This window comes from Episyrphus balteatus, chromosome 4, assembly GCF_945859705.1.
Source record: "Episyrphus balteatus chromosome 4, idEpiBalt1.1, whole genome shotgun sequence".
NCBI classification, from domain to species: domain Eukaryota; kingdom Metazoa; phylum Arthropoda; class Insecta; order Diptera; family Syrphidae; genus Episyrphus; species Episyrphus balteatus.
Genome location: NC_079137.1, coordinates 60,258,067 through 60,271,890, shown reverse-complemented (window position 1 = coordinate 60,271,890; position 13,824 = coordinate 60,258,067). Strand labels below are relative to the sequence as shown.

The following is a 13,824-nucleotide window of genomic DNA, read 5'->3' as shown; positions in this document are numbered from 1 at the left end:
TGCTACTGTGCATTTATATAAAACGTAAAATAATTTTATTTTAGCCACTATTCAACTGTTATAACATTTTTTTAATGGTTGTGTATTTGAAGAATTATTTAAAATATGAGTTAAGAAAAAAAAAAAACGATGGAATTCTTTAATTTGTGGCTGCAATTTGAAAAAAAACTTAAGTTGATTCAGTAATTAAGTTTTCAAGTTAATACGCTTTTTTTGAAGTACTAATAACTTCCTAATAACTCTAGTGAGTTTTTCTTTGTGCCGACGAAATGAAAGAAAAGAAAAAAAGGAACCATTTTATAGAAATACATTTTTATTCAGTTCAAATTCAAATTGTTTTAAGATAATTTAGGTTATTTGAGTCTTTTGCACTTTTGCCAATTCCGTTTTGAATCTTCCAATCGACTCCCGAGCCAACTTCAACTTATCCTTCAGCTGATTGATTTCCGACTTGACTCTTGCCTTGACATCAAGAATATTGTCAAGTGTCTTTACTTTTTTGTTCTCAACTGAAAATGAAAATCAAATTTTAGTAAAAACCAGTAAAATCTTCAAAAACCAATACTTACAATCTGTATCATGGACATATGGTCCATTTGTGATTGGCGTCACATTAGTCAAATAATGTTGCATCAACTGAGTCGGTTCTTGGAAGACAATTTCTTCATATTGCTCCGAAACAAGTCCCTTTTTACTGTCAATTGTCGATGAAGAAATCTCTCCATCGACTATTGGCGATTGGAATAGTTTCAAAATGTGATAACAAGTCACAGGACGTTCAGTTGGATCATGAAAGTAAATTTTAATAACAACTTCGAATTCACCCCAACCAGTTTCAGTGACTTCGTAAGGTGGTTTTGTGACAATGCGATTTGGATTGGCATAACTTTCATGCAGCTTGAAATGGACTTTTTTCACATAAATTGACATGTCCTCGTTTAAATAAGGCTTCACATAGACTTTCCATTGATGTGTGTGTCCGTCTTCTTCACGTTTTTTACCAAATGAACGGGCAATATTGCCATAGACAATTGCTTTTACAATTGTTAAGCCCTTTTTTGGTAATAGTTTGAGTTTAATTTAATATATTTTTTATAAAAGAAAATTTGGAAATATTTACCTTAACTCTTCCACCTGAATCGGGACCAAAATCTGTTGGAATATTTAAGCTATTCATTGTTTTTTGTGGAGAATTTTAGGAAATTTTGATGGAAGTAAACAAATAAATGTTATTTTTGTATTTACAGTTTTTGGATTTTGGTTTGACACTTGACAGGTTGAGACTTGAAATTTGTGTGGTTTTCTTACATAGCAGAATTAGATGAGGATAGAAGTTATTGTACAGCGGATACTTAATATTTAAGCTGACAACACAATGATTTTGTTGATGTGTATGGCTGTAGTTACAATGGATACATTAGAGGTATTTCTGTGAAACTTGGAAAGTGTTATTAGCTGCGTTCCTTTGGAAATATTTATCTACTTTTTAGTACTTAAAGCTGCTTTGAACTACTTTTTCAGTATAGCAAAGTAGATCAAAGTAGTTTTAAGTACTAAAAAGTAGATAAATATTTCCAAAGGAACGCAGCTAATAATTTGACACATGTATTTGTTCAGATAGAAATGAGTTGGGGTTAATACTTTGAAAAAACTTGGAACTATAATATATTCATAGAATAATTCCCAACTAACACAACAGCTTCTGTAAATTTAAAACTCGCAGGTAATAGCTTTTATAGAGCTTGTATAGAGCTTGCTTTAGAAACTATTGAACTTGTATAACAACTTCTAATAAGTTATGTACTTCTAAAGAAACTTGACAAAAGAAGTTAAGCGAATTTTGACTTGGTGTTTGTTGTTGTTTCTATAATTTCGATAAGATTTGTATTAAAGCTCTTCCAAAGCTATGCCATATGCCTATACAAAACTTTATACTTTATTAAATTTTAACAGAAGATGAAATAGAGCTTCATTAAGGCTTGGCCACACCGGAGGGTACGCGGTAGCGGTACGGGTAGCGGCAACGATATTTATATTAAAAAAATTCCACACCCGAACGTTGATGTGTCAGTTTGGAATTTTTTCCATACAAATACCCGTACCGTTACCTGTACCTCTACCGCGTACCCTCCGGTGTGGCCAAGCCTTTAATTGAGTTATCGAAGTTGAAATAATGTTATATAGCCTGTTTTCACTAGAGCCCAATCCTACTAACAATTTTGCTTCTATAATGCTTTACAGAAGCAACAATTGCATCTGTAAAGCTTTATAGTGCCAAAATTGTTTGTCGGGAAATGAGATAATTACGCAAATTATCTCATTTCGTATGTCAAATTTTATAGAAACAAAATTGAATTTGAAATCTGAACTGACTCCATTTGCGAAATTATCTCATTTGGGATTTAGTGAAAACGGGCTATTAGTTCTAAATTTCAATAAAAGAAGACCCTGTTAAGATCTGTTTTAACCGTTCTAAAGAAGCCTTATGTAATTACGAGTTGTAAAGCCTTAACTAAATTGGCCACTTTTTGCAAAAGAACAAAAGTGAAAACAATTTCTTTCCCACTAGCTCAATTTGTTTGTAAAAAAGAGCATACAGATTGTTTTTTTAGACCAAAAAATAAGCTTTCTGCATCATTTTTGTATTTTTCCATTTCGAGAAATCATCACAATATCAAACGAAAATTCTGATGAACAGCGTTAAAAGACATTATTGAGGCCTTTCATACAAAACGATGAAACATTTTAAAGAGGGTATAGCTTCGCTAAGAAAACTATCACTAACATTAGAGGTTGTTATAAGATGTTGAATTTATGAATAAAAAAATGATTTTATTGGATTTATTTTACTATTTTTTTCTTTTAATTTTCTCAATTTTGTGTTTTTTCTTTTTGGCCATGCCACTACTGTTTTTTAACACATTTTTTAACTTCGTATGGCCCGGCCACCCACGTACCTTCGCATACCAGGTCAGTGCCTCTGTTCTGTAACTTTATCATTGGCTATAACCAATTTTAAAAGTCTCAAAAAACAATTTTCTTCCGTGAATAAAGCAAATTTTTTAAAATTCAAAATATATGAGTTAAAGAAGTATGATTTGGAACAAACTTTTTGTATTTTTATGAGTTAAAATGGATTTTAAAGTCATACAACAATTTTATCGAAAGTGATAAAAGTTACAGAACCGGGGAATAGTACTCTACCAGTAGACCATGGTCGAACATTAAAGATGAGTGGAAAATAGGGAGCTAATTGATACCACACATTGAAATGCAATTTTTTTTTGTAGTGCATTAGAAATATTGCATACTTTTAAGAACAAAAATTGCATACTTACAAGAAGAAAATATTGCTTACAAGATAAAAACATTGTATGTATACTTACTTTAAAGAACTTCTTGGAACAGGGGCTTTCTCTCACTTGCATTACAAGGCTTCCTTAGAACGGTTCAATTACCTAGGTCTCAAAACAGGCATCTTAAAATAAAATAACCACAGCTTCCTCTAAATACTTCTAGGATGTCTTAAGGAAACCTCCTTTGGTTGACTTGCGTAATGAAGCCTTAAGCTAAACCTATACAAACTAGAAAACCCGATTTTTTAAATTATAATTTTTGGTCGTTTTTTTTATGATTCCAATTATTTTAAGCGGAAATCGGTATTACTTCATGATGGTGCGATTTAACGTGGACATCATCTTCTTATTTTTAAGGTGTCCTTGTTCTCTTTCTGCTTAGTGTTTGGTCGGTGAATGGTAATCATAAAAGTCAGGAAATAAAAAAGAACTCAATACAAAATTTAAAAGGTAAGCAAAAAGTCTTTTATTCTGTTTAAAGCTATTCTATAGTCCTTCTTAAATCAAATTTCAATGAAAAACCTTTTCTTTAAAGACACATTTGAGATTTTATCTGGACTCAAGAATTTTTCATTAAAATTTTGATTGAAAGAAGAACCCATACAAAATTATCGTATCACATTTTTTCCGTTGTCGTCATTTGCGTTTAATCGTAGTAATGGTCAGCATCAGCGGGAGAAGATCCTTAATAGTTGTAGTCAAATTTACCATAGTTATCATACTTCTTTGGATAGTACTTATCAAGTTTATCCTCATGATAAATCTTAACAGTTTTCTGGTACATATTTGGCACATAGAATTCTTGAATATTATCAATCTTCCTATCGAAAGGATATCCCAACGGACGGTTATCTACATAACGAGCTCCTGATCCAATGCCACATGTGGTGTAATCATATGAAAGAACTTGTTCCTCATTGCCATTGTATTGACTGATAACAATGAACAAACTCATTGGCATACCCTTAACCCAACCACGTGGCAAAGCTAATCTAGCTGGATATCCACAGTGAGCTTCACTAATTCCATATGGGAATTCTTGTTTACCTTCATAAGCCAACATCACGTATTTGTACAATTCGGTGTAAGTTGTCTGATCATTGGTATTGTAGTAAATGTCCTTCGAGTTGCGTTGAATGATATTCTCTCCAGCAGGAATGTCATAAGTGAAAATATCAATTTCCAACAAGTTTTCACGATGACTCAAAAGATCAATCTTCTGACCATATTGATCGAATTCAGGAGCAATGTACGTACGAACTACAACCTTTTGTGGTTGTTCCGATTGAACCTTGATGTTGTAGTTGTATGGAATATGGTTCAAACGCATTTGACGAGCCAACAAAGTCTTGTCCCATACAAATTTACCATCGATAAAGACCATCTTTTCGTTCAACAAATTGGTAATATCAAGATCGACCAAATCGTAGTAGGTCTTCAATTCACTCACTTGGACATCTTGAATCTTAACACCGGGAACAATGAGTTCTTCACGTTTGTATGATGGCAATTGGTACTTGAATTTATAGTAAACATCAACAATTTTCTTGAAGAGAAGATAAGAGATTGGATCACGAAGCATGGTTTCATAGTTCTGAAGAGCATGAGGTTGTACAGTGAATGCTTCATATTGACCACCACTGAGATAGACGTTAGCAAGAGCGTACCAGTGTCCGAAGAAATTCTTGTCCATGATATCAACATTGCCTTGCATCATACTGCCAATGTAATCGATCGATTCAGGCTTAGTAAGATCAATTTCAACTCCATTGCTAGTCACATATTTGCCAGTGTCAATAATGTCCATGATTCTTCTGTAAACTCCCATCAAACGGTTAGCCAGGTCCAAGTTTTGGTATGATTCCAATTCGTAGTAGTTCTTTCTGTATGTGAATCCATTACCATTGTAAGCAATCAATTGTGGGTCATAGCCGGTCTTGACCAAACCGTACAACGAAAGTTCATCAATTTCTCCCAAACCGTTTGAAAGACGTTCCATGTAGTAACGAGCTAAAAGTTGTTGAACATTGTAGATCCACAGCTCTCCACGACGATCCTTGTTCAAGCCGTACTCTTGGCCACTCAAGATATCAGGATAATCCATGTTCAAGTAATACCAGTAGGCATTCAAACCAATATCTTCGGTGAAGTAGCTCAATTTGGATTCTTCGTTGAAGATTCCAATGTCACGGGTGTAATCAGCTGGCAGGTAGTAGGCTTGAAGATCCTTCAAAACTTCCTTGTACTTGGTGTCGTTGACTAAATCTCCAATGTTGTTTCGAAGGAAAGTCTTTTCTTCAACGTAGAATTGTTCGTCCAAGCCCATCAATTTCCACCATTGCCATGTCTTCCAGTCTTTCAAATAGAACTGTTGGCAGTTGTCAGTGTTTGTATCTTGATCATAGATGGATTTCAATTCCTTCTCGAGCATGATTTGTCTGTTGTAGACATCTGAGTCGAATTTCTCTGCCTGGTAGATGGACTTGGCGTTAAGGGTCATTTGTGGGAAGATTTCGAAGATTGATGGAAGGATGAGACCTTTCATGTCGGGGCGATGGATGACGGCAAGAGTCAAGGCATAGACAAACATGCCTTCGTTAACATTCAAACGAGCCCAAGCAATGTTTTGCACCAATGTCTCGTAGTCCTTGGCATAGTAGAAGTAGTTGAAGAGTCCTAAAGCCTGAAGAGCGTGGTACTTTTGTACAGCACTGAAGTATTCTCCCTTGGGAAGAAGACCACCAACCTTGTAGGCATCGTAGAATTGGATCATAGATTTGTCGTATTTCTGAAGCAAGAGAGTGTGAATTGAAACAAATAGGATAGTTAAACAAGGATTTAAATAAATCTTACCTGGTATTTTGACTCATCATTGATCAACTTTCCTCCAAGTTTGATATATTCTTCAAATTGAAGAGGATCTTCAACACGGTACAGGATCTCGAATAAGAACTTTTGTTTCTCCAAGTAAGCCTTGTCCACTGTGATCAAATTTTATTTAATTTTTTTTTTTTTTTACTTTGTAAATTTGTTATGAAAGTTAAGTTAAAACTTACCAACATAGGATGATTCCTTTGGAATACTAGCTGCATGAAGGCCAACCATAGCCACACAGGCTAAGATTGCGAGCGTTATTTTCATTGTAAATGCAAGTTTCCGTTTGTCAATGTTAACTGACTAGATCTTAAAATCCTACGGCTTATATAGAGGAAATTTTGAGAATAAATGTTTGCATATTTAATGAATTGTGATAAGGTTGTTTTGTTTTTTTTTATATTATCTGCGATGCAAAGATTTTTTAAATTTTTAATTGCATTTTATTGAATTTAAAGAAGGTTTCTTTAATGTTATCAATTTAAAAAAAAGTTATAATTATTTCCAGTTGGCATGCAAAATTAAAATTATTATTATTGGAAAAGTAGATATGGGACTAAATATATACACGTGATAGATAAATGGCCACCTGTTGCTAGACATGGGATCCTTAATTATTATCTGCCAAACCAGGAAGATCACTTTTTTTTTTGTAAAATATAAGATTTCAGATTTTTTGAAGATCTAACTAGGTATAACTCAAACTTTTAGTTCTTAACATCTGGTTTGGTTTTCTTTATTATTTTCGCGAGAAAAAAAAATTTTCATCGATTTAGTATAAGTTTGCTAGAAATAAAGGCCCTTATTATAATACCTAATCAGAAACTCTCTCAATACTTTTCAAAGATTACACATAGCTAACTCGTAGTTGATGTGATTCTGAGATCGAAGAAAGTATAGTTTTAGATGATAGATACGGGTTCTTATGTTAAAGTCTACGTAATGCATTTAAGGGCAATTAAACAAATTTGTTCAGATTAGAAGCCTTTCTCTAAAATTTTAGCAAGAGTGTTCATTGAAAAACGGATTGTAAATCAACTGCATAAATTTCATATAATTAATTATCAGATCAGAGATTTTTATATAGGTATATTGGAATGACCTTATAGCCTTTGATAAAAATGTAGTACAAATTGGCGCCCAAGCAGGGACTTTTGAAAGCTTTATACGAGATGCGACCAACCTGGAATCTTAAATCCTCACTGACCCGACTTCTGATTACCCAAGAGCATTCAAAATTATTTTTTTGATAAAATCGTTCATAAGCTTACGAGCGTAGTGTTCATTCTTATTATGAACACTAATGATTACAGTCCGGTAACATATTTCCAAACGCTGACATTCTAGCCAGCTGTCGGTTCCCAATACAGAAAGCCATTTATCATACATATTCGATTTGAACTTTAGAGGTTCATTGGCATTGTGAAATAGATATAAAACAATCTTCCAAGAAAAGAGAATCAAGCCGAACGAATGACTTTTCTTCGTGTAATAACTGCAGGAAATTTTAAAAATCTAGTTTCGAAAAATTACGTTTAAGACTATACAAAGCACCTAGTGCTTTAGCACCGGCTAACTCCACTTTTGGATGAAAAACGTTTTTTGATGTGCAAATGTGCAAAAAATACTGATTCGTTTGTGTACTAGTATTTTTACACTATATACACCGGTGTAATAAAAATAAAATGTACGACTGGGAAGCAAGTAGGCACTTGCTGTATGGTAAAAGTTGCTTAGAGCCGTTTGCTGAATCGAAACTTAAGCATTTAAGTTCAACATAAATCCTTATGTGACAGTTTACGCAGAGGAAAAAGTAGAGAATAAGAGTTTATGTTCAACATAAATTATTTAAGTTTCGATTCAGCAAATGGCCCTCAGAATGTTAACGTTTTTTATAAAATTAATAAAATATAAATTTTAATCTCAAAATTGTTTTTTTTTTTTTTTTTCAAATAATAAAAACACCCTTTAAAGGGTTTTAATCTACAAACTGAAAATGCCATTTAATTTCTTGTATAACAAAGAATTTTGTTTTCAAAAATTGTAGGAACCGTTTTTTTCAACAAATTGTTTTTTTTTATAAAAAATTTCAAGAATTTTAGTATGCTTTTCTGAAGAAATAATTATTGAACACATAAAAACAAATCCGCACAAAAATTTATCAACCCGTTTCCAAAAAAATTGATTAAAAAAGTTGAAACTTTTTTTTTTGATCCAAAAACAAATTTTTGTAAGTTTTTTTCTTAATTTTAACATTAATTCTACAAAAATCGGATAAGTCAAGAAATCAAGAAAACAGTTCTATGGCAGCCGTTACGGTAAAAAAAGATTTGTCTTATTACAAAGTTGCCAAAGTACACATACTTTTTGATCATATTTGTTTTTTATCAAAATCGTTAGAGCCGTTTTTGAGAAAAACAAGATTTTCCATTTTGGTCATACGAGTTAGCAGGTACCGTTAATTTTTGTCCTAAAAATAAAATTTTGAATTACTATTTAGGGATTCACCCAAAACCCTAAAGTACCAAGTTTGAAGCAAATCACTTATAAGTAGTTTTGACTGTAGCTCGAGAGAGACAGAGAGAATTGCAAGACCCTCTCGTTTTGTATTGAAAAAAAAAATTATTACAAATAAAAAATTGTCTAATGGATTTGAAAAAAACATTCAGTTCAATGTGATGTTTTTTTTTAAGATGCTTGTTTTAATAAACTCAAAAAACAAGCATGTCCCAAACCCATGGTCATAGAAAAATGGTTTATACCTTTATGAAAACGGTGTTTTATATAGACAAGAACCTCATCAAACATTTTTCTTTTAAAGCTATATCTAAAAAAAAAATGAAGTCATAAGTCAACATTATACTTATTTCAAATGAGAAAAAAAACTTTAACCCGGGCGCCATTTAGCGTCAAAATAAAAATCTGCAAAAATTAGGGGATTTTTTGTTTTATTATTTTGAAATATTTTTTCCACTTAGGAACTTGATTCTCGAAAAACCCGTAAATTGAAGTTACTTCTCACTGACAGAAATTCACTTAGTAGGTTCATACCATAACAAATCTGTTTTACAATAAATTGTGAGCAGTAAATGGTGGTACTGACACTTCTTTCTCAAAAAGTTAATTTTCATATTCTAAAGCCGCAAAAGAAGTAGGTATAACTTAAAAAATTAAAAATGATTTTACATTTGGAAATGTCATACCTCAATTGATCTATCGTCGCCCGAGTATTGTTTTGTCGTAAACGTCAAAATGCTATTTTTCAAACTGGATATGAAGTAAAAAGCTTAAGAATGAAAAAGAGTTTTGACTAAAAAAATAAGAAGAAAATATTCCACAAAAAATTCTATTAAAAAAAACATCATCGCTCTGGTTTTTTTTTTTTTAGTAACGCAAACCTAAAAATGCGATTTCCCATAATTCTAAAATTGGCGTTTACGACAAAACAATTCTCGGGCGACGCTATGTCAATGAAACTACATTGATTCTATAAATTTTTTAAGGATCATTGGCAAACATTTTGTAGACAAAGTTGACTTCTTATTTATGAAAAAAAAAAACATACCTAGTAGGGTTGCCAAATATCAATACAAAAATGTTCTTCTTCAACTAGCTCATAACGTTCGTTCTATAAATTAAAAGAAAATATTTTTTTTTATAAACCGATTTAATGAAAATTTTATGTAGATTGAAGGTGCGTTATCTATATTACTTTGAGCACTAAGATTATGTGGAGTAATGACTTACAATTATGGAAAACATGGACTTTCTCCTCTCCCATAAAAAAAATGCATTGTAAAAATTGAACAATAACTTCTTATAACCCTTAATTTAGACATCAATACTTCATCTCAGATGTCCTAAATTGTATGAGTTAGTTGCAATATTCATAGTAAGAATGTCCTAACTTTCAATCAAAAATAGGTGTGTCAAAAAACACAAAGTTTAAAAAAAAAAACAAAGAGTACCAAAAAGAATGTTTTATGTTTACGTCCTTTAACAATGGAAATTAACACATTATCATCCTGTGCAACTAAAAATACATAAACATATTATTATTTTCCACTAAATGACGTTAAGACCTTTATGACAAAAAAAAAAAAAAAAATGTACAAACAAAATTCAGGCTTAACAACAAAATGGCAAAATGATAACAATAATATAAAGACCATTATGATCGACGGCAAAAGTCTCATTATAGACATATTTTTTTTATACATAAACCGAAAAAACAGATGCGAGTCTTGATGGGGAGAAAGAAGATCATCGGGTCAAGTCTGATAGCAATATTATTATTATTATTTCGTTCCATTCAATTAGTAATCGGGGTATACTTCTGCAAAAGAAGATAATGAGACAATAAAAAAATAAGTCTTATCACACCTTCAGAAATTAAGGTGTGGACGGACCACTTGTTAGGTATATAAAGACCAGACTGATCCTTGATGAAGACAGTTGGCAATTGGCAAACGAAACTGGCATAACTTGGAAACAGTGAAAGTAATACCTACAATGAAATTAACTCTGGCAATATTAGCTTGCGTGGCTGTGGTTAGCCTAGCAGCTAGCGTTCCAAAGGACCTTAATTATGATGGTAAGTGTTTGTTTTTTCCAAAAACTCTGAAACATAAAATAAATAATAAAATTTTTCACCAGTTGACAAGGCTTACTTAGAAAAACAAAAGTTCTTGTTCGAAATCTTGTACCGTGTTGAAGATCCTCTTCAATTTGAAGAATACATCAAGCTTGGAGGCAAGTTGATCAATGATCAATCGAAATACCAGGTAGAATTTACTTCTTTTTCCCTTCTGTTTCAATTAGCACTCTTCTTTTTCAGAAATATGAAAAGAACATGATCCAATTCTACGACTTGTACAAGGTTGGTGGTCTCCTTCCCAAGGGAGAATACTTCAGCGCCGTACAAAAGTATCACGCTCTTCAAGCTCTAGGACTCTTCAACTACTTCTACTATGCCAAGGACTACGAGACATTGGTGCAGAACATCGCTTGGGCTCGTTTGAATGTTAACGAGGGTATGTTCGTTTATGCCTTGACTCTTGCCGTCATCCATCGCCCCGACATGAAGGGCCTCATCCTTCCATCCATCTATGAGATCTTCCCACAAATGACCCTTAACGCCAAGTCCGTCTACCAGGCAGAGAAATTCGATTCGGATGTGTACAACAGACAAATCATGCTTGAGAAGGAATTGAAATCAATCTATGATCAAGACACCTACGTCGAAAACTCCAAACAGTTCTATTTGAAGGACTGGAAGACATGGCAATGGTGGAAATTGATGGGTTTGGATGAACAATTCTATGTCGCAGAACAAAGTTTCCTCCGTAGCAATATCAAGGAGTACACAAGCAGCCCGGTTTACCAAGAAATTCTCAAGGACTTGAACTCCTACTACCTACCAGTCGATTACACCCGTGATATTGGAATCTTCAACGAAGAATCCAAACTTAGTTACTTTACAGAAGACATTGGTTTGAACGGTTACTGGTACTACTTGAACATGTATTATTCCGATTACCTCTATGGACAAGAATACAACTTGAACAAGGATCGTCGTGGAGAATTGTGGATCTACAGTGTTCAACAAATTTTGGCTCGTTACTACATGGAACGTCTTTCAAACGGTTTGGGTGAAATTGATGAACTTTCGTTGTACGGTTTGGTCAAGACCGGCTATGACCCACAATTGATTGCTTACAATGGTAACGGATTTACATACAGAAAGAACTACTACGAATTGGAATCATACCAGAACTTGGAATTGGCTAACCGTTTGGTTGGAGTTTACCGAAGAATCATGGATATTATTGACACTGGCAAGTACGTCACCAAAAACGGTGTTGAAATCGATCTTACCAAGCCTGAATCTATTGATTATATTGGAAGTTTGATGCAAGGAAACATTGATGTCATGGACAAGAACTTCTTCGGACACTGGTACGCTCTTGCTAACGTCTACCTTAGTGGTGGTCAATATGAAGCATTCACAGTACAGCCCCATGCTCTTCAGAACTACGAAACCATGCTTCGTGATCCAATTTCATACCTTCTCTTCAAGAAAATCATTCAAGTTTACTACAAATTCAAGAACCAATTGCCATCATACAAACGTGAAGAACTCATCATTCCCGGTGTTCAGATTCAAGATGTTGAAGTGAGCGAATTGAAGACCTACTTCGATTTGGTCGATCTTGATATTACCAATTTGTTGAACGAAAAGATGGTCTTTATCGATGGTAAATTCGTATGGGACAAGACTCTATTGGCTCGTCAAATGCGTTTGAACCATATTCCATACAACTACAACATTAAGGTTCAATCTGAAAAACCACAAAATGTTATTGTTCGTACTTACATTGCACCTGAATTTGATGAATATGACCGCAAGATTGATTTATTGAGCTACCGTGAAAACTTTATGGAAATTGATGTTTTCACTTATGACTTACCCGCTGGAGAGAGTATCATTAAACGCAGTTCGAAGGATGTTCACTACAATACTAATGACCGTTTGTCATACACCGAATTGTACAAATTCGTGATGTTGGCTTACGAAGGTAAACAAGGATTGCCTTATGTTGTGAGTGGAGCTCATTGCTCATATCCAGACAGATTAGCTCTGCCACGTGGTTGGGTTAAGGGTATGCCAGTGCGATTGTTTGTTATCATCAGTCAATACAATGGTGAACAAAAGGATGTTCCTAAATACGAATCAAATCTCAATTGTGGAATTGGTTATGGAGATCGTTATTTGGATAACCTTCCATTGGGATATCCGTTCGATAGGAAGATTGAAAATATTCAAGAATTCTATGTGCCAAATATGTACTTTAAGAATGTAAAGATCTACCATGAGGATAAACTTGACAAGTACTATCCATACAAGTATGAAAACTATGGTAACTTCGATTACAATTACTAATTCATAAAACTTTAAGATGGATTTCTGGAAACGAACTGGCTTCGGAAAATGTGATGTGATAAATTGTTGTCCTTTTTAAATAGCTTTAACTTTTTTTGTTTTTGTATTTTTTTTTTGTTGTGGTTGGTTTTATTTTTGAATCAGCTTTTATTTTGTATAGAATTTGCAATGAAATAAATTGTCACGAACAATTTGAAGAAAATTTATGTTTTTTATTTCTAAATTTATAATGTTTTTCATTGTGCTTTCATCTAACACTTTGAATGAAAAGGGTGACGCTTATTTTAATACTATTATTATCAAGCATTTGCTAATCGGATTGGAAGATATAAGTTATCTTATGAAAACGCAAAAAATTGGCAAAAAAAGTAAAGGTATTTTAATTTAAACTTCAACGAGTGAAAAGTGAGCCTTCACGAAGTATAAAGTCCTGAATGAAAATTCTGCATAATAGATGGGAACTTCGGAATGTGAAAAGTCTGACTTCATGGAGTAAAATGTCATCAAGTGAGCCTTCATGGAGTGAAAAGTCTTCATTGAAAAGTCTTCATAATGTATGAGAACTTCAGGGAGTGAAAATTGATTCTTCATGTAGTAAAAAGTCCTCATTGAAAAGTCTGCATAGTGAATGAGAACTTCCGAGAGTGAAAA

The 13,824-nt window shown here is 33.2% G+C and overlaps 3 protein-coding genes across 3 annotated transcripts; 1 reads left to right on the top strand and 2 right to left on the bottom strand.

Moving 5' to 3' along the window:
- Window positions 1–295: 295 nt before the first annotated feature.
- Window positions 296–1,260, bottom strand: LOC129918761 (YEATS domain-containing protein 4). Its single transcript, XM_055999473.1, has 3 exons — window positions 1,121–1,260; window positions 570–1,053; window positions 296–509 (listed from the first exon to the last, which is right to left on the bottom strand). Exons 1-3 carry the CDS (start codon window positions 1,175–1,177, stop codon window positions 349–351), a joined length of 702 nt encoding a protein of 233 aa, XP_055855448.1. The 5' UTR covers window positions 1,178–1,260; the 3' UTR covers window positions 296–348.
- Window positions 1,261–3,798: 2,538 nt separating this feature from the next.
- Window positions 3,799–6,545, bottom strand: LOC129918897 (larval serum protein 1 beta chain-like). The gene is made up of 3 exons (XM_055999648.1): window positions 6,413–6,545; window positions 6,210–6,337; window positions 3,799–6,144 (listed from the first exon to the last, which is right to left on the bottom strand). Exons 1-3 carry the CDS (start codon window positions 6,495–6,497, stop codon window positions 4,042–4,044), a joined length of 2,316 nt encoding a protein of 771 aa, XP_055855623.1. The 5' UTR covers window positions 6,498–6,545; the 3' UTR covers window positions 3,799–4,041.
- Window positions 6,546–10,663: 4,118 nt separating this feature from the next.
- On the top strand, window positions 10,664–13,375 carry LOC129919042 (larval serum protein 1 beta chain-like). Its single transcript, XM_055999848.1, has 3 exons — window positions 10,664–10,824; window positions 10,887–11,014; window positions 11,068–13,375. Exons 1-3 carry the CDS (start codon window positions 10,743–10,745, stop codon window positions 13,171–13,173), a joined length of 2,316 nt encoding a protein of 771 aa, XP_055855823.1. The 5' UTR covers window positions 10,664–10,742; the 3' UTR covers window positions 13,174–13,375.
- The last annotated feature ends 449 nt before the right edge of the window (window positions 13,376–13,824 follow it).

Excerpts from the sequence above, each read along its gene's own strand:
- LOC129918761 (XM_055999473.1), bottom strand. The coding sequence starts at position 1,177 with ATGAATAGCTTAAATATTCCAACAGATTTTGGTCCCGATTCAGGTGGA. Across the intron at positions 1,054-1,120 it reads ATTCAGGTGGAAGAGTTAAG|GGCTTAACAATTGTAAAAGC; the intron begins GTAAATATTTCC and ends TTACCAAAAAAG. Across the intron at positions 510-569 it reads ATATGTCCATGATACAGATT|TTGAGAACAAAAAAGTAAAG; the intron begins GTAAGTATTGGT and ends TTTCATTTTCAG.
- LOC129919042 (XM_055999848.1), top strand. The coding sequence starts at position 10,743 with ATGAAATTAACTCTGGCAATATTAGCTTGCGTGGCTGTGGTTAGCCTA. Across the intron at positions 10,825-10,886 it reads AAAGGACCTTAATTATGATG|TTGACAAGGCTTACTTAGAA; the intron begins GTAAGTGTTTGT and ends ATTTTTCACCAG. Across the intron at positions 11,015-11,067 it reads ATGATCAATCGAAATACCAG|AAATATGAAAAGAACATGAT; the intron begins GTAGAATTTACT and ends CTTCTTTTTCAG.
- LOC129918897 (XM_055999648.1), bottom strand. The coding sequence starts at position 6,497 with ATGAAAATAACGCTCGCAATCTTAGCCTGTGTGGCTATGGTTGGCCTT. Across the intron at positions 6,338-6,412 it reads AAAGGAATCATCCTATGTTG|TGGACAAGGCTTACTTGGAG; the intron begins GTAAGTTTTAAC and ends ATTTGATCACAG. Across the intron at positions 6,145-6,209 it reads ATGATGAGTCAAAATACCAG|AAATACGACAAATCTATGAT; the intron begins GTAAGATTTATT and ends CTCTTGCTTCAG.